The sequence below is a fragment of the Somniosus microcephalus genome, chromosome 24 (genome assembly GCF_052327205.1).
Source record: "Somniosus microcephalus isolate GS21.2 chromosome 24, FLI_Smic_1.0, whole genome shotgun sequence".
Lineage (NCBI taxonomy): Eukaryota > Metazoa > Chordata > Chondrichthyes > Squaliformes > Somniosidae > Somniosus > Somniosus microcephalus.
Window position 1 is genome coordinate 39121015 of NC_141010.1, and position 20140 is coordinate 39141154.

Here is a 20140-nt window from a genome sequence, read left to right on the forward strand (position 1 = left end):
TATTTAATGAATTGGCCTCAACTGTCTTCTGTGGTAGAGAATTCCGCAGGTTCACCACTCTCTGGGTGAAGAAATTCCTCCTCATCTCTGTCCTAAATGGCTTACCCCTTATCCTTAGACTGTGACCCCTGGTTCTGGACTCCCCCGCCATCGGGAATATCCTTCCTGCATCTAGTCTGTCTAGTCCTGTTAGAATTTTATAAGTTTCAATGAGATCACCTCTCATTCTTCTAAACTCTAGCGAATACAAGCCCAATCGACCCAACCTCTCTTCATACATCATTCCTGCCATCCCAGGTATCATTCTGGTGATTCTTCGCTGCACTCCCTCCATGGCAAGAACATCCTTTCTCAGGTAAGGCGACCAAAACTGCACAATACTCAAGGTGTGGTCTCGCCAAGGCCCTGTACAACTGCAGCAAGACATCCTTGCTCCTGTACTCAAATCCTCTCGCTATGAAGGCCAACATACCATTTGCCTTCTTAACCACCTGCTGCACCTGCATGCTTACCTTCAGTGACTGGTGCACAAGGACACCCAGGTCTCGTTGCACTTCCCCTTTTCCCAATCTATTGCCGTTCAGATAATAATCTGCCTTCCTGTTTTTGCCACCAAAGTGGATAACCTCGCATTTATCCACATTATACTGCATCTGCCATGCATCTGCCCAATCACCCAACCTATCCAAATCATACTGGAGTTTCTCTGCATCCTCCTCACAGCACACACGCCCACCCAGCTTTGTGTCGTCTGCAAACTTGGAAATATTACATATAGTTCCCTCGTCTAGATCATTGATATATATTGTGAATAACTGGGGTCCTAGAGCCGATCCCTGCGGTACCCCACTAGTCACTGCCTGCCACTTGGAAAAAGACCCATTTATTCCAACTCTTTGCTTCCTGTCTGCCAATCAGTTCTCTATCCAAGTCAGTACCTTGCCCCCAATCCCATGTGCTTTAACTTTGCACGCTAATCTCTTATGCGGGACCTGTCCCAAGGAGCTTCACAGAGACGCAAAATCGTAGAGCAGAAACTGATAGCCAAGTTCCGCACTCATGAGGACGGCCTCAACCGGGATCTTGGGTTCATGTCACGCTACATGTAACCCCACCTGACGTAGGGTCATCCAGACTCGAGTCGTCGTTGCCTTGTTCTCTCTACACAGATGCGGCCGGACCTGCTGTGATTTCCAGCAAAGAAAATGTTTTTTGTCTGTTTTTTGTTTTTCATACAGACCCCAGCATCTGCAACATTTTACCCCTTTGTGACCCCACCTCATTGTTCTTTGATGTAATGTTTTCCTGACTGACCTGTTTGGACACCATTCACACCTTTGATTGCTGTGATTATCTCTCTGCCGAGGTGTGATAAATGGCAGTTAGAAAGATTACCTGTAATCATCTGGCATTATTCTCTGACTATATAAGCTGTGTCTTTATGCATCTCTCCACTTCACCTGATGAAGGAGCAGCGCTCCGAAAGCTTGTGATTTCAAATAAAACTGTTGGACTATAACCTGGTGTTGTGTGACTTCTTACATTTGTCCACCCCAGTCCAACACCGGCATCTCCACACCATTAAACCATATGAACAGAATTAAAAACCCTGGAGGAATAGCCAGTGAGAATTAGCAGGCGGTGAAAGGAGAAATTTCCCAAGCTCGTGCCCCTCCTCCCAATATAAGGAGGGAACACAAATACACAGCTCAATTTCATTAACAAATATGAAATACAGACCTATATGCATTTTCCAGCAATAAAGAAATTGAATTTATATAGCACTTTTCATGTCCTCAGCACATCCCAAAGCACTTCACAGCCAATGATGTACTTCTGAATTGTAGTCACTGTTGTAATATAGGGAAATGTGGCAGCCCCCAGAAATAGCAATGAAATAAATGACCAGATCATCTATTTTCTAGTGGTGTTGGTTGAAGGATAAATACTGTCCAGGACACCGGAGAACTCTCCTGCTCTTCTTCGACTAGTGTCATGGAATCTTTTACGTTAACCTGAGAGGGCAGACGGGGCCTCACTTTAACGTCTCATCTGAAAGACGGCACCTCTGACAGTGCAGCACTCCCTCAGCACTGCACTGGAGTGTCAACCTGGATTAGTTGCTCAAGTCCCTGGAGCGGGACTTCAAGTCACGCCTTTCTGGCTCAGTATCGCTGCCCACTGAGTCACGGCTGACAAAGCGTCACAGGAGTGGAACCCTGGATGAATGTTCTCCTCCATAGGCCAACTGTAGCTGCTGTACGAGTGCCTCGAGGTAACACAGCATAGAACAGTGATCAAACACAGAATCTCGTGACCTCTATGACTCAGTTTCACACCTTGCAGCACACCTACCCACCAATGAGTGGCTTTATTTTATCTTTGAGGGGTGTCAGGGTTTGTACCATTTGCACAAGTGGTCTTTGTCAAGCCTTCCCAAGTCGGTGACGGACACAGAATAATCAGTGTCAAAAGCCCATGGCTCAGCAAAGCACCCAACAACAACAACTTATTTATAGCGCGCCTTTAACATCCCAAGGCGCTTCACAGGAGCGTTATTAAACGAAATTTGACACCGAGCCACATAAGGGCAGATGACCAAAAGCTTGATCAAAGAGGTAGGTTTTAAGGAGCGTCTTAAAGAAGAGAGGTAGAGAGGCGGAGAGTTTTAGGGAGGGAATTCCATAGCTTAGGGCCTAGGCCGCCAATGGTAGAGTGATTAAAATTGGGGATGCGCAAGAGGCCAGAATTGGAGGAGCGCAGAGATCTCGGGGGATTGTAGAGCTGGAGGAGGTTACAGAGATAGGGAGGGGCGAAGCCATGGAAGGATTTGTAAACAAGGATGAGAATTTTAAAATCGTGTCATTGCTTAACCAGGAACCAATGAAGTTTAGCGAGCACAGGAGTGATGGGTGAACGGGATTTGGTGCGAGTTAGGACACGGGCAGCAGAGTTTTGGAGGTTGGAAGATGGGAAGCCGGCCGGGAGAGCGTTGGAATAATCAAGTCTAGAGGTAACACAGGCAGGGATGAGGGTTTCAGCAGCGATGACCTATGCTGCAACAGTGTGACTCCCATTCCTCAGAAATCCACTTGTTTAATATCTTTCTGATTCCGACGTGTGACACAGACCGTTTTGCCACAAGCGTCTCTTTTAATTATTTGCTCACAGCATGTAAGCGTTGCTGGCAGGGTTGTATTTATTGCCAGCCCCTAGTTGCCTTGAGATGATGGTGGGTCTCCTCGAACTGCTGCAGTTTTTGTGGTGATGTTGTTCCCAAGACGTGGTTAGGTTGAGAGTTTCAGGATTCTGACCCAGCAACAATGAAGGAATGGCAGCGATATATGTCTACGTCAGGATGCTGTGTGACTTGGAGAGAATCTTGGAGATGATGGTGTTCCCATCAAGTTGCTGCTTTTGTTTTTCACCGTGGGAGGGGGTCGGGGGCTGGAAGGTGCCATCGAAGTAAGCTTGGTGTGTTGCTGCAGTAAATCTCAGATACTATGGCGATTTTGCCAGCCCTGGGGAGGCAGGTATGAAGGCGGGACTGCCGGGAAAATGGCAGATTTTGGGGGCGGGTGGCAAACCCAAATTTCGCGGGAGGCGTTGGCAGCGCCGCGCCTGGGCGCTAGTTGCTTTGTGCCCCATTAGCACCCTCTTAGGGCGTTAACGGGAGGCGCAAAGCAACCGAATTTTTCCCCCTAAGTGTTTTTAAAAGTGTACTTACCTTTGTTTCTTCCTGCAGGCTTCAGTCGGTGTGTATGCGGAGAGCCTCGGACCTCCGTGTTGCAGATGAGAGATGGCCATTGCATTCTCAGATGCAACAAACATCTCAATTCTGTAAAAGAAAGGCTGATGAGGTCTTGTATGCAAGATCTCATCAAACTGCAGAGATTGTCACTGTTTGACAGCTTCACAGAGCTGTCAAACGATGACAATTCATCTGTCAAAATGTTTTGAAACGTCACACGCTGACGTTCTCTGTAACTGGTGGTGGAGAGTATAACCTACTGAGACAATAACATTAGTAAAAGGGAATTGGATAAGTATTTGAAAAGAAAGAATAGAAAAGGATTTGGGGAAAGGGCAAGAAATGCGATTAGAGTAGATAGGTCCAATTGAATAACTAGCACAGGAACAATGGGACGAATGGCCTCTTTCTAAGCTGTAATTTCCATGATTCTATGTAACGAGGCTGTAAGTTCATTTGTGAAGATTTCCTCTGGTGCTTTTAGAAAAAGGGCAAACACTTTCTAAAAGAACCTGATTCTGATTTTGCTGCAAATCTTGAACCCACTGACATCGCTACACATTGTGACCAGAGGAATTCGTCGCCCCACATTCCTATTTCTGTAAAATAACACGAAACATTAATCAGACTTTTTTTTAAAAAGTGTTTATTCTTTTTCGCATAATTTCAGTCTGATCTGTAAGTGCTTTACAAGTAGACAACACAGAGATAATTTGAGGAACACTGCATCTCTATCTCCCTTAAACTCAAAATAAATCCAAATAAGAAAAAGCATTCTTTGTACAAAATTTTAAAAATGTAGAAACTATTTCCTAAATGCAACATTGAGATTAAAAACTGATAGAAATAATTGAACCCTTTTATATTACAATGTAAATTATACAGTAAATCAAAAAAGGATATAAGTCTGGAACAAGCACGACTGTGAACCCTTTCACACTGGCTGGTGTGGAAATGTTCCCCTCCAATGGCACAGCCGGGTAATGCTCCACCTGTTGGTAGGGTATGGAATTGCAGCCGTGAATCCCCAGCGGCTCCAAGCTTTACTCAACACACATGGAGGCAAGGGGGGGGGGGGAAAGAGTGTGAGTGTGTCCCTCCCCGTCGATCTTCAGGTCACTCTTGCGTATGTCCTGGTGGCTCAGGGTGGCATCAATATTGAGCGAGGAGCTGGTGAACCAGTCTGTCATCTGAAGCAGACAGTGAGGTGGAAGGCATTATAAAAGGGTGAAAAAGAATAAATATTTAAAAAATTGGAGGGTGAGGGTGAGTCGTGTCATTACTGGTCGTTGGTTTCACATCAGTAATGATGCAATTGAAACAGAACAGAACCTGGTTTAAAACCTGCACCATCTATTTCTTGCCAACAGAGGGAGCCAATGTTCTGGGTCACTGTCTATTTACAGCAGTGTAAATACTGAAGGCCTTGGATTTAGATCCACGGTTAGCCATTAGTGAATCATACCGGGTACAAGTGGAAATGAAGATATTCCCGAGAAAGACCTGTACACATATATCTCCCCCACCCTCTCCACTTCCAGATTCTGTTTTAGTTCTGTGTTGTTTGACATTATCTCCATTATCCCAGGGCTTCACTAAACAGAAGGTGTCAAAAAATTAATTATCCTAGATAGCTTGCATGCGTTCAGTGTTCTCTGCTTAGGGTCCTACATCAGTGCACAAAATCCTTGGAAAAGCACTGGGCACACACTGCAAATGTTCCTGGTCTGCGGCAGCCCAGTATAATATATTTAATGGGTGAATGTGTATGGAATGGGTCTAACCCAGGCCCGGTTCACTTTGAGGTGGTCAATTTTTCTCGGGCACATTCAGCCTGTGGCAGGCGCAGATCTCTTCTGGTAAGTCCGTGGTTCTACACAGTCACACACAGTGAGTTCAGATCAGCAGTGGCACAGCCACATACACTTTCAACGCCATTGATTAGCATTGCAGACTGGGAGCAGAGCAGAGCAGAACGCTCCATGGTTATGGGTCCTTGGGCTCCAGTCTGTAAGAGAGGTCGTAGAGCAACTGCTGATTGTCGATCACGTGGAGCTGACGGATGTAAGCCTTAATCTGGATGTGGTTTGCAGCCGAGTCGAATTCCAGCCCTATTTGAAACAGAAAGAAAAGCCATCAACAATAGAATGGAGATTCTCGGCTCCACACTGGCCGTGGCCCAGTGGGTAGCATCTCTTGCCTCGGCGTCAGAAGGTTGTGGGTTCAAGTCCCATCTCGGGGGACCTGAGCACCAAAATCTAGGCTGACGCTTCAGTGCAGTGTGGAGGGAGTGCTGCACTGTCAGAGGGGCCGTCTTTCGGGTGAGACGTTAAACTGAGACCCCGTCTGCTCTCTCAGTTCGATGTAAACAATCCCGTGGCACTATTTCGAAGAAGAGCAGGGGAATTCTCCCCAGTGTCCTGACCAATATTTATCCCTCAACCAACATCACTAAAATAGATTATCTGGTCATTATCACATTGCTGTTTGTGGGAGCTTGCTGTGTACAAATTGGTTGCCGCCTTTCCTACATTGAAAAGTACTTCATTGGCTGTAAAACGCTTTGGGACGTCTTGTGTTTGTGAAAGGCGCTATATAAATGCAAGTACTTTCTTCTTTCTTTCTTTTAGTTGCCAAATGCATCACCCAGTGACAAGCTGAGCCACACGGAGCAGGAAAATTCACCAGTCCTTTTTCGGTCTGTGTTACTTTAGCTGCTCGTGGCCAATCTGGTGATGGGGGTAATACAGGTGGTCTCAGCAACCCCCGGGTTAGGGAGGAGAAATGTCAGCTGCAGTCCCTGCCCCTATTTGCTACCCAGTTACCCCTGCTGGAACGTGGATGTAAGGCACGGCTACAATGTCCTCCCCAGCTGACAGCCTGCCAACACTCCGACCTACAATTGCCACTCAGGCAAGAGAGAGCTGGAATGAGCCAAGAACCAGCACCTTCAGGAGTGAAACATTCTCCACTCCATAGTTAAGACTACAGGTCTATTGACTTTAGAAATGATTTGCTTTTCCAACATTATACATAGAAACATAGAAGATAGGAGCAGGAGTAGGCCATTCGGCCCCTCGAGCCTGCTCCGCCATTCAATGAGATCGTGGCTGATCATCCAAATTCAGTACCCTGTCCCTGCTTTCTCACCATATCCCTTGATCCCTTTAGCCTTAAGAAATATATCCAACTCCTTCTTGAATATATTTAATGAATTGGCCTCAACTGCCTTCTGTGGTAGAGAATTCCACAGGTTCACCACTCTCTGGGTGAAGAAATTCCTCCTCATCTCTGTCCTAAATGACTTACCCCTTATCCTTAGACTGTGACCCCTGGTTCTGGACTCCCCCGCCATCGGGAACATCCTTCCTGCATTTAGTCTGTCTAGTCCTGTTAGAATTTTATAAGTTTCAATGAGATCCCCTCTCATTCTTTTAAACTCCAGCGAGTATAAGACCTGTTGACCCAATCTCTCCTCATACGTCATTCCTGCCATCCCAGGTATCAGCCTGGTGAATCTTCGCTGCACTCCCTCCATGGCAAGAACATCCTTCCTCAGATAAGGCGACCAAAACTGCACACAATACTCAAGGTGTGGTCTCACCAAGGCCCTGTACAACTGCAGCAAGACATCCTTGCTCCTGTACTCAAACCCTCTCTGCACCTGCATGCTTACCTTCAGCGACTGGTGCACAAGAACACCCAGGTCTCATTGCACTTCCCCTTCTCCCAATCTATTGCCATTCAGATAATAATCTGCCTTCCTGTTTTTGCTACCAAAGTGGATAACCTCGCATTTATCCACATTATACTGCATCTGCCATGCATCTGCCATACACTGATAAGCCACTGTTTATGGAGTTTTCAGAACTGATTGAGCCCCCTCCCCCATTTCAAAACACTGGATTGCCAACTTCATGGGGCACGGTAATGTAGTGGTTCGATACTGGACGAACAACCTAGAAGTAATGAGTTCAAATCCCACCACGCAAAATGTGAGATCTGGTCATTTGTGGGCTGGTACCAGACAAATGACCTTGTAAGCTGCCAGGTGGTTGTAAACACTCGATTGGCTCACTAATAATCTTCAGGAAAGGGAACCTGCCACCCACATCTAGTCTGGCTTACTCTTGACTCCAGTCCCAGTGGGTGACGCTTAATGCTCTCTTAAGTAGCCCAGTGAACCACTCAACTGTAGAAACAATCACTAGAAAAAGGCCCACTAACACCTTCTCAGGAGCAGAGAGTGGTCTGCACAGAGCGGGATTAAACCGAGTGGACTTGAGCAGAGTGCTTTGGTTGGGAATTTGGGAAGAGTGGGAATTCAGAGAAGAGGGGGACGGAGTTGCTGCTTTTTGCCTACACTACTTGTAGTGTTTTGTGTTACAGGTAGATATTTAATTTCATTACCCATAACTTCATCTAGATCAAGTAGTCAGGAAACTACACTGTAAATTAAGTTGCCTAATTACAAATTGAATTAAATAAAACAAGGTCATATAGGGATGGCAGTGCAGGCGGTGTGCCGCAACTGCAGCATGTGGGAGTTTGTGGAGAGCATTGTGATCCCAGACAACCACGTCTGCAGTAAGTGCCTGCATCTTGAGGAACTTCAGCTCAGAGTTTTTGAGCTGGAGTCTGAGGTGCAGACATTGCAGGGCATCAGGGATGGGGAGAGTTACCTGGACACTTTGATCCAGGAGGCAGTCACACCCCTTAGGTTAGGTCGTGGTACAGGTCTGGTTCGTGGTCAGGGACAGGAGCGTGTGACTGCAACTCAGGCAGGTAAGGGGACCCCTGGTGCAGTGCTGGAGGAGCCTCAGCCTTTGCCCTTGGTATGAGGTTCTTGCTGCCTGTGTGGATGAGCAAGCTGACCATGGCAGGAGGCCATTCAAGTGGGGGGAGTGAAAGGGAATGTAGTTGTGGTAGGGGACAGTATAGTCAGGGGCATAGATACTGTTCTCTGCAGCCGCGACCGAGAGTTCCGAAGGTTGTGTTGCCTGCCCAGTGCCAGGGTTAAAGACATCTCCTCGCGGCTGGAGAAGAACCTGGAGTGGGAGGGGGAGGATCCAGTTGTCGTGGCCCACATAAGAACCAACGACATAGGTAGAACTAGGAATGAGGGAACAGGCTATTTTAGATCTAGTATTGTGCAACAAGAAAGGGTTAATTAATAACCTTGTAGTAAAGGGGCCTTTAGGGAAGAGTGACCATAATATGATAGAATTTTATATTGAGTTTGAAAGTGATTTAGTTAAATCCGAAACTAGGGTCTTAAATCTAAACAAAGCAAACTACGTAGGTATGAGGGGCGAGTTGGCTAAGGTAGATTGGGAAACTACATTAAAAGGTATGACAGTGGACGAGCAATGGCTAGCATTTAAAGAATTAATACATAATTTACAACAAATATACATTCCTTTAAGGCACAAAAACCCCCACAGGAAAAGTGGTCCAACCGTGGCTAACAAGAGAAATTAAAGATAGTATTAGATCAAAGGAAGAGGCTTATAATGTTGCCAAAAAGAGTAGTAAGCCTGAGGATTGGGAGGATTTTAGAATTCAGCAAAGGAGGACTAAGAAATTGATAAAGAAAGGGAAAATAGAATGAGAGTAAACTAGCGACAGACATAAAAACAGACTGTAAAAGCTTCTATAGGTATGTAAAAAGGAAAAGATTAGTAAAAATAAATGTGGGTCCTTTACAGGCTGAGATAGGAGAAATTATAATGGGGAATAAGGAAATGACAGAGAAATTAAACAAATACTTAAGGGGGGAATTTTCCCAGCCCTGGCGAGGCGGGACTGCCGGGAAAATGGCAAAAACTGGGAGCGGGTGCCGACCCCACTCCCAACCCGCCTCTGTGCCATCTCCCTGGGAGGCGGGTCCCCAACTCGCGCAGGTACCCGTCTCCTCAAGGCGGGAAGGGGATTAGAGCCAATTAACTGCCTGTTAACAGGTAGTTAACAGGCAGTTTTGAGGCTTTTCCCCATTTTGTCCCTGCAATTGCGGGCTTCCCGATGGCTGCGAACCTCGCCAGGGTCAGCGAGGCGAGCCGTGGGTCTGTGGGGGTGAGAGGGGTCGAAATGTCAGCTGTAGAGGTGAGTGATGGGTCAAGTGTGGACAGGTAAGTATGAGAGGTGAGTGTAAAGTGTTAGAAAAAGTTTACTTACCTTTGCATCTTTTTGCAGGCTTCAACCTTTGAGGATCCGGTGGTGCCTCATCTCAACGGCAGAGATGACAGAATGGCTGCTGCATTCTCAGATGCAGCAGCCATCTGCTTTCTGCTGAGGAGAGAGGTCTTGGTGAGCCTTCTGTGCAAGGGCTCACCTTAGAACAGAGGTCGTCAGTGTTTGACAGCTTCTCAAAGCTGTCAAACGCTGATAATTCATCTGTCAAAAAAATGTTGACAGACGAAGCGTCATACGCTGACGTCATCTGTCACCGGCTTTCCCGTAATTGGCCGGTAAGCCCGCAGGGTGGGCTTAACAAGGCCAATCAAGGGAAAATAGCGTGTGTTGGTTAGACGTTGCTGGGGGCGGGACTGAAACCCGAAAACCAGCAGTCCCTCCATTGAGAAAATCCAGCCCAATGTGTCTGTCTTCACGGAAGAAGATGCATAAAACTTTCTGGAAACAGTGGACAACCAAGGGTCTAGCGAGAATAAGGAACTGAAAGATATTAGTATTAGTAAAAAAGTAGTACTGGAGAAATTAATGGGACTGAAAGCCAATAAATCCCCATGACCTGATGGCGTACATTCCAGGGTTTTGAAAGAGTTGTCTATAGAGATACTGGATGCATTGGTTGTCATTTTCCAAAATTCCATAGAGTCTAAAACGGTTTCCGTGGATTGGAAGGTAGCAAATGTAATCCTTCTATTTAAGAAAGGAGGGAGAGAGAAAACAAGGAACTACACACCAGTTAGCCTGACATCAGTAATAGGGAAAATGCTAGAATCTATTATTAAGGACGTGGTAACAGGGCACTTAGAAAATAATAATAGGATTGGGCAGAGTCAACACGGATTTCTGAAAGGGAAATCATGTTTGACGAATCTGTTAGAGTTTTTTGAGGTTGTAACTAACAGAATAGATAAGGGGGAACCAGTGGATGTGGTGTATTTGGATTTTCAGAAGGCATTCGATAAGATGCCACACAAGCGGTTATTAAAAAAATTAGGGCTCATGGGATTGGGGGTAATATATTAGCATGGATTGAGAATTGGTTAATGGACAGAAAACAGAGAGTAGGAATAAACGGGTCATTTTCGGGTTGGCAGGCTGTAACTAGTGGGGTACCGCAAGGATCAGTGCTTGGGCCTCAGCTATCCACAAACTATATCAATGATTTGGATGAGGGGACCAAATGTAATATATCCAAGTTTGCTGATGATACAAAGCTAGGTGGGAATGTAAGTTGTGAGGATGATGCAAGGAGGCTTCAAGGGGATATAGACAGGCTAAGTGAGTGGGCAAGAACATGGCAAATGGAATATAATGTGGAGAAATGTGAAGTTATCCACTTTGATTGGAAAAATAGAAAAGCAGAGTATTTTTAAATGGTGAGAGATTGGGAAATGTTGGTGTTCAGAGGGACTTGGGTGTCCTTGTACACAAATCACTGAAAGTTAACATGCAGGTACAGCAAGCAATTAGGAAAGCAAATGGTATGTTGGCCTTTATTGCAAGAGGATTTGAGTATAAGAGTAAAGACGTCTTACTGCAATTATATAGGGCCCTGGTGAGACCACACCTGGAGTATTTTGTACAGTTTTGGTCTCCTTACCTAAGGAAGGATATACTTACCATAGAGGGACTGCAACAAAGATTCACCAGACTGATTCCTGGGATGGGGGGATTGTCCTATGAGGACAGATTGAGTAGACTAGGCCTATATTCTCCAGAGTTTAGAAGAATGAGAGGTGATCTCATTGAAACATACAAAATTCTTACAGGGCTCGACAGGATAGATGCAGGGAGGATGTTTCCCCTGGCTGGGGAGTCTAGAACCAGGGGTCACAGTCTCAGAATAAGGGAGACTGAGATGAGGAGAAATTTCTTCACTCAGAGGTGGTGAATCTTTGGAACTCTCTACCCCAGAGGGCTGTGGAGGCTCAGTCGTTGAGTATATTCAAGACAGAGATCGATAGATTTTTGAATATTAAAGGAATCAAGGGATATGGAGATAGTGCAGGAAAGTGGAGATGAGGTAGAAGATCAGCCATGATCTTATTGAATGGCGGAGCAGGCTCGAGGGGCCGAATGGCCGACTCCTGCTCCTATTTCTTATGTTCTCTTGTTCTTCTGTTCAGGCAACTAGGGATGGGCAGGAAGTGTGGCCTTAGCAGCATCATCCACATCCTGAGAACAAATATATATATTTTTTAAAAGCAGCCCCTCATCACAACATCAAGTACACTAACCTGGCCCTGGACAAACCCATTAACCTCAGTCCCTCTAAAAGAACAAAAGAGCCAGACAGGCAGAGTTATTTATTTTGTTTGAACAAATATAAGTTGGGTTGTGTGTCCCCACATCACTAACCCACAGGGTCCCGTGCAGTGACATCTACTACTTCCACTAAAGTTGATGATCCAGTGTTATTGTAAAAGTGCTGCCTCTTTAGTTTCTCTCTGTTAACTTACTGAGCGGGGTACTTCGGTATTTCCTCACGGTCCGAACTGCGTTGGCCACCATGTGCTGGAAGAGAGAAGGAGATGATTGGTCCAATGCAAGCGACTTGATAACGTACCAAAGGGAAAGATCATTTATGGACGCCTAGGGCTGGATTTTGCCAATGGGGAGCTTTAGGCGGCGGGACTCCCGCTTGTCGGGTTTCAGTCCCGCCTCCATCGGCTTCTGGCCAACCCACGCTATTTCCCCTTGATTGACCTTGTTAAGCCCGCCCAACGGGCTTAGCAGGCCCATTAAGGGGAAGCCAGTTACAGAGAACGTCAGCGTGTGACGTTTCAAAATTTTTTGACAGATGAATTGTCATCGTTTGACAGCTCTGTGAAGCTGTCAAACACTGACATTCTCTGTTGTTTGATGAGTTCTTGCATTCAAGACTCATCAAACCTATTTCGTGTGCAGAAATTAGATGGTTGTTGTATTGGAGAATGCAGCAGCCATCTGTCATCTCTGCCGGTGAGATGCGAGACTCTCCGCATCCCCAACTGTTGAAGCCTGCAGGAAGAAACAAAGGTAAGTAAACATTTTCTATCACTTTTCACTCACCTCACATACTCACCTCTCCACACTTGCACCCATCACTTACCTTCACAGCGCACCTTTGCACCCCGCAGACCCCCGCAGACCCACTGCTCACCTCGGTGACCCTGGCGGGGTTCGCAGCCTTCGGGAAGCCCGTACTTGTGTGGGTAAAATGGGGATAATCCTCTTATCTGCCTAGTAACTACCTGTTAACAGGCAGTTAAGTGGCTGTAATCCCCTTCCCGCCTCCAGGAGACGGGACCCGACGCAGGTCGGCTACCCGCCTCCTGGGAAGATGGCACGGAGGCAGGTTGGGGGTGGGATTGGCACCCGCCCCCAGATTCTGCCATTTTCCCAGCAGTCCCACCTCCAAACCCACCTCCCCAGGGCTGGCAAGATCGTGCCCTTAATTACATTTTCATTTTGTGGTCCTTCTATAGAACAGTTTCCCTGCTCCTTGTTAATTTTTGTCTGATAATGCCCTTGTGAAACTCCTTGGGACATTTTGCTACATTAAAGGTGCTCTATTGCTGTTGTAAGATTGGCCCATGCTATGCAGCCATTCCCTGACTCACCTCCATCTCTGCTGCTCTGAATTCCGGCTACCAGGATAAGCAGAAGAGCAGCCAGCACCAATTCTCCTCCCCCCAGTAACACAGGGAGGCGATAGGAAACTCACAGCCTGTGGAAATCATGAGTAGTCATCTGCCTAAAGTTTGCATTATTGCTGTATCACAGCTGCCCAAAAGTACTGACAGCCCACAAATTTAACAATTTCAGCTGCAGAGTGAATCAGTATTTCAGAACTGTCACTTGTCAAATGTGTCATCGCAATAATCCATTTATCTGTCAGACGGAATCATCTCCCAATCCTTCAGGTCAGGAGGTACAGCAGCTGGGAAACCTGCCAAACAACTTTCACCAAGAGATCCCGCAGAGTAGCCGAGAGTGCAGATTTCAGGAGAACAGCTTTGTGCAACGAGCACAGTCTGAGACTGGCTGACTGGCGCCAGGCTTAAGCTCCCTGACAGAGGCACGTTGTAGAAGAAGGATGTTCAATAGCACCGATTACCAGTCGCGGATCTGCACTCTAAGCGTGCTTTGGAGAATCTCACCGATGAAGCTGCCTGCATCTTGCTGGGATCTCTCTCGGGTCTGGGTTCTTGACAAGCTTCATGGCCTGGTTAAAGGGCTGGTGTCAGGCGCCATGTAGCATCCTTTGAGATACTTTACTCAAAGGATGGCCCAATAATGTTGTGATAACACTATTGTGGCTACCAGTGCAAACTAGTGGTTTTAATAAAAAGAACGCAAGCTGGTTTTCCCCCTTCCTAACTCAGGGACACTGAGACCAACTGTAGTTCCTGAACCAATATCTCAGCTGAGATTAGGTAACTCGCCAAAGAGCGACAATTAAACCTGGGATCTTTCTGTACTGTGTGACTCAGTACCTTCAGGCCAACTGAACAGCCTTCTTAAAGTAATTAAATATTAAAAGTATGAAAGCTGCCTCAAAAGAGTTTTGTATTGCAGCACTTAAACCGCTGTGTTCTCATGCAGTATTGACCAATTGCATGGCTGAGGTGCAGTTTTAAGATGACATTCTTCCACAAATCGTGTCTGCCTGAAAAGCCCCTAACATGGTGACTAGCAGCTGTTTGCGGTGCCCATTACTTTCAAGTAGCTTCACACATCTCAATGGCTTGATTTTTCTCAGTAAATTAAATTGTATGATTCTAATGTAAGCTCCCTGTTACAGTGTTATGAAGGCGTTGGGTTACAGTGTCCCTTTGGAGACTGAATGGTGCAGTGTGCTAGAACACTGTCCCTTTGGAGATTGAATGGTACAGTGTGCTAGAACACTGTCCCTTTGGAGACTGTGGTACAGTGTGCTGGGACACTGTCCCTTTGGAGACTGAATGATACAGTGTGCTAGAACACTGTCCCTTTGGAGACTGAATGGTACAGTGTGCTAGAACACTGTCCCTTTGGAGACTGAATGGTACAGTGTGCTGGAACACTGTCCCTTTGGAGACTGAATGGTACAGTGTGCTGGAACACTGTCCCTTTGGAGACTGAATGGTACAGTGTGCTGGAACACTGTCCCTTTGGAGACTGAATGATACAGTGTGCTGGAACACTGTCCCTTTGGAGACTGAATGGTGCGGTGTGCTAGAACACTGTCCCTTTGGAGACTGAATGATACAGTGTGCTAGAACACTGTCCCTTTGGAGACTGAATGATAGTGTGCTGGAACACTGTCCCTTTGGAGACTGAATGATACAGTGTGCTGGAACACTGTCCCTTTGGAGACTGAATGATGGACAGTGTGCTAGAACACTGTCCCTTTGGAGACTGAATGGTACAGTGTGCTAGAACACTGTCCCTTTGAAGACTGAATGGTGCGGTGTGCTAGAACACTGTCCCTTTGGAGACTGAATGGTGCGGTGTGCTAGAACACTGTCCCTTTGGAGACTGAATGGTGCGGTGTGCTAGAACACTGTCCCTTTGGAGACTGAATGGTGCGGTGTGCTAGAACACTGTCCCTTAGTGGATTGACTGTTGAAGTGTGTTGGAACAGGGCGAGAAATACTCACCATTTTCTCAAAGTTCACCAATTGATTCAGGAACGTTTTGTTGCCCTCGTGTATGAAGGTCATGTCTGCAAAAGGTACCAAGGAAAAATCATTGCAAATAGTCCAGTAATTAAAACTCATGTGAAACACCAAGATGTTGAATAATCCAGCAGTTCTACAGCCCTTTCCCTGGATACCTGAACATTTAGGATGTGGCTATATCTATCCAGCTATAACTTGATATTATTTCCCATCCCGCCCGCTTTCCAGGGCCTCAGTTTCACTCGTTGTTCTCTGGTCCTCTCTACACAGAACTCAAGATGCAACTTTTATTTCCGGGCACAGCCAAATTTGAAACAATTTCTCAATATTTGTATTTCTAGAAAGTCACGGATAATCTGCCTAGCTGTGTGAATCGCTGGTGAAAGATGATCTTGAGACTGGGCTGGCTTTGAATCTCAGGGCCCGCTTATATTGGAAAACACAGCAGCTGTGCCCATTGTGAGGAACCGTCAACCTTTCTAGTCAGGCGTTGCCTAGCCACGCCTCCTTCGGATGCCGAGTGCTGTGTTCCCATTGAGAGTTTTCCCCCTATGTTTTTCTCCGCTCCCCTGCTGAAGGAGCTGGGGTAGTTCCATAGGCAATGGCCACCTCCTGGTTCCTTGCAATTCCTCATGTGTGAATCTAGATGTATGAAGGTAAATATCAAACGGTTATCCGTCTTTCGGATGAGACGTTAAACCGAGACCCCGTCTGTCCTTCTCTCAGGCGGATGTAAAAGGTCCCACGGCCCTATTTCGAAGAAGAGCAGGGGAGTTATCCCCGGTGTCCTGCGCCAACATTGATCTCTCAAATAACATCACTAAAACAGATTGTCTGGTCATTATCACATTGCTGTTTGTGGGATCTTGCTGTGCGCAAATTGGCTGCCGTGTTTCCTACATCACAACAGTGACTACACTTCAAAAAAGTACTTCATTGGTTTGGGACGTCCTGAGGTCGGGAAAGGTGCTATATAAATGCAAGTCTTTCTTTTCTTTATTCAATCAAGGGGGATGTCACAGCACAGACCAATCTTGTCCTCACCCAGTGTCCACTTGCACAAACTTCCCAGTTGGGTTCACTGGATAGTGAAAGTGAGCAAGAACCCTGGTTTCTCCCCCCCCCCCCTTCCTCAGTCCAGGGGTGTTAAGGCCAATTATAGAGCCCCTGTCTGCGGTGAGCTATAAAGATCAGCAAAGTCCAACAGAGCTTTGATCGTGAACCAGTTGTGGACCATAACTACTCTTATAGCAGGTTGGGAGCAGGGCTTGCAGTACCTTTGGATCCAGGTGAATTGGGATAACTCGTTCCGGTGTTCCCACATCTCTTCCTTCCTTAAAAGGGCTTGCCACTAGTTCTGGTTGGGATGAAGTCAGCCATTTAGCATCCAACTAACTGCAAGTTCTTCAGCCCAGATGATGACTTCAGCTGGAACATAGCAGAGGCCTTTTGCACTGAAGTGCAGTGTGCCCAAGCTCTGATGGATTATGTTAGAGTACGATAGTGCAAACAAGTAAAAACTGATTCCTCTGGCAGGAGGTGGCAGGAGGGTTGGTAAGCAGAGGACGCAGAGTTGAGGTCATTGGCAAAGAAAGCAGAGGGGAGATGTTTTTATGCAGAGAGTTGTTGTGATCTGGAATGCACTGCCTGAAAGGATAGTGGAAGCAGGTTCAATAGTAATTTTCAAAAGGGAATTCATTGGATAAACACTTGAAAATGAAAGATTTGCAGGGCTGTGGGGAAAGTGCAGGGGGGTGGGACTAATTGGAGAGTTCTTTCAAAGAGCCGGCACAGGCACGACGGGCCGAATGGACTTATTCTGTGCTTTATGATTCTAGGAAGCCAATCTCTATCAAGTTAGACATGGTTCTAGTGACAGTGCCATTGTCTTACCTTTCAGCAGCAGGGGAACAAAAGGAATCAGGGGAGGCTTCATCCTGGCGATGGTGTCTCTGTAGGATTTATGATTTCGTGAGGGATCCTGTAAAAGAGAAAAGCACTTTCATCGTCCGCCGTCTGACACAATGGAACCTTGAATACCCACTTGAGTTAACTGCCTTCCTGATTATCAGACTGAATTTTCCTGGTACAAAGCCCTGCATGAGACATTGCGTCACAGGCCGATTGGTTGGTGCAATAGGACCTGGGTTGAAGTCCAGCCAGAGACCAATGGAAGGGCATTTCCCTGGTGCGACCAATAGTGAAACCACTAGCCTGGTGGAGAGGGGAAGTACTATCAGTGGATTTTACGTCTTACGCCAACTGTGGTAGAATGGTGATTTCCTTTCCTGTATTACAGAGTGGGAGGCTGTGACATATGACTCCACATGGTTCGAAAGCCTCTAGATGAATGGTCAATTAAAAGGAGGATAGCTCATTACTCTCCAATAGACCAAGGGCTAGAAGTGCAGAGTCTGCGGGCAATCCAACCACTGTGGGTAGGGGCCAGTAGTTCGCGAAGGACTCCTGCTGACTTCCCAGCAATGCTGGTGCCCATTTAGCGTCTGGGTCGGCTGGCCAGTTACGGTGAATCCCTTGCTCATGGGGGTTACTCTTTAGTAGCGAACGAGGTTGAAAATCCAACACCTCAACCACTGGGCCATACCGTCTAATTCAGAGCGAGGGACTGCCTGTTACTCACCGTTAAGCTCTCGAATTTCTGGAACAGTTTTTTGCATTTTGCAGGCAGTTTCTGAAAAGCAAACGAGACAAAGTTGAAATAAAGGTAGTTCACTATTATGAATCTTATGATCCATGAAGAAAGACTCATGAAATAACACTGGACGGCCAGCTGGTGGCACCATCCAAGGAGTATAAATACTCGGGCGTGGGCCCAGCTTGCCCAGGGACATTTTGTAAGACAAGGAACTAGTGAAGTACAACTAGACCTCCATGTTTTGAAACAAGTTGATTAAAGCCTTGCTTTATACTCAAACCAAGTGCGTAGTGAGTTTTATTACATCATTCACTTTGGAAATTTCAGGTAGAAATCGGAAGCTCAGTCAGGGAGAGGGCTTCCATTCGGGCTGCACGTGTTAATTACGACTTTGCACATCATGCTGAAATCTAGATTGATAAAGAGCCACTGTAACCAACACCAGGGCCATCAAAAGCAGTTGGGGTTGAAGGACAGGTGATCTCTCTCTCACCTTTCAACTTCTCTCTTTCCATCTGAAACTTCCTTGTCTTTATTTTATCTGAAGCAATATAGTCATTATTTTTCCAAACTTTCCTCTCTCGCTACACTCCAAACATACTGTCCTGCACGATCTTCCGCCACCCCGCATCCTTGCTGTTTGGAAATCATTGTCCCATCACCTACGCTCTTTCCCAAGACCTTAGCACTTATCTTCACATATGACACTGTTTCCTGTTTCCGGAGAGAAATGTTTATGTACTGTTCTTCCACTTGTATATTCAGATGGGGGAGCTGGTCTCAGTAGGCTGCTGGGCCCCACAGTGAGTAAATGTATTGGGCCGTGCTCTCCACGTTTACATTACAAAAATAGCCTCGCTTATCTCAAAGACAGGATTGTAGAGCCACCTTTTCAACAAGCCTGGACATGTTTACACGATGGATTGCAACCAATGGACAACTGCACGTCTGTAGTCAGCAGCACAATGGCGTAAAAGCATCTTTAGACTTCCCTTCCTCCCACAATCTACAACGATTAATCCTGCAGCTACTACAACAACAACCTACAATTATATAGCACCTTTATCATGGCAAAATGGGCCACGGTGCTTCACAGTTGGGGGTAAAGCGAATTTACGTGAAACGCGGTCAAAGAGATCGGTTTTAAGAAGGATTTTGAAGTTAGGAAGACATGTAGAAAAGTGGATGGCTTTAGGGAGGGAATTCACAAGTGTGGGGGTTAAATGGCTGAAACTCCAAGCTGATTATAGAGGGGAGAGGATTGCGCAGAAGAGCAAATTTAGAAGATTGGAGGGCGCACAACAGGGATGTAGGACTGGAGAAGGTCACGAAAGTAGGATAGGCAAGGCCGTTTGAGGGATTCGAAGGCAAAGATTTTGAAAATGAGGCATCGGGGGACAGGAGGCCATCAAGAATTGGGGTGATAGGTGAGCTGGATAAGAGCTGGGGGACAGAGCTCTAGAGGAGTTGAAGTTTGTGTGTCAGAGTTGACGGGCTGGATTTTCATTGCGGAGGCGGGTAGGAGACGGGACTACAACTTTCGGGGTTGTAGTCCCGCCTCCATCGAGTTCTAGCCAACCCACGCGATTTTGACTTGATTGACCTTGTTGAGCCCACCCAGCGGACTCAGCAGGCCAATTAAGGGCCACCCGGCAACAGGTGACGTCACAGACTGAAATTTCATCTGTCAAAACCTTTTGACAGATGAAATATCAGCGTTTCACAGCTGTTTGAAGCTGTCAAACACTGACAATCTGTACTCTAAGTTAATTCCTTCCTCTCAGGATGATTTAGAGATCTCCCTGGAACAGAAAGCTGAATGCTGCAGATTTTGACAGATCGCGGCCATTCTGCTTTCTGTGCCGGTGAGATGAGGGACTCCCGAGACCTGAAGGAAGG

At 46.4% G+C, this 20140-nt stretch overlaps 1 protein-coding gene across 2 annotated transcripts in view; it reads right to left on the reverse strand.

The window, feature by feature from the left end:
* Positions 1 to 4380: 4380 nt before the first annotated feature.
* rapgefl1 (Rap guanine nucleotide exchange factor (GEF)-like 1) overlaps positions 4381 to 20140 on the reverse strand; it is an 83454-nt gene continuing 67694 nt past the window's right edge. For both annotated transcript variants that reach the window (XM_085966539.1, XM_085966540.1), the window contains 5 exons: positions 18227 to 18277; positions 17479 to 17566; positions 15565 to 15629; positions 12400 to 12454; positions 4381 to 5862 (listed from right to left, as the gene is read on the reverse strand). In XM_085966539.1, the coding sequence (XP_085822665.1) occupies positions 5738 to 5862; positions 12400 to 12454; positions 15565 to 15629; positions 17479 to 17566; positions 18227 to 18277 (384 nt within the window). In that variant the 3' untranslated portion in view covers positions 4381 to 5737. The remainder of the gene's footprint in view (positions 5863 to 12399; positions 12455 to 15564; positions 15630 to 17478; positions 17567 to 18226; positions 18278 to 20140) is intronic.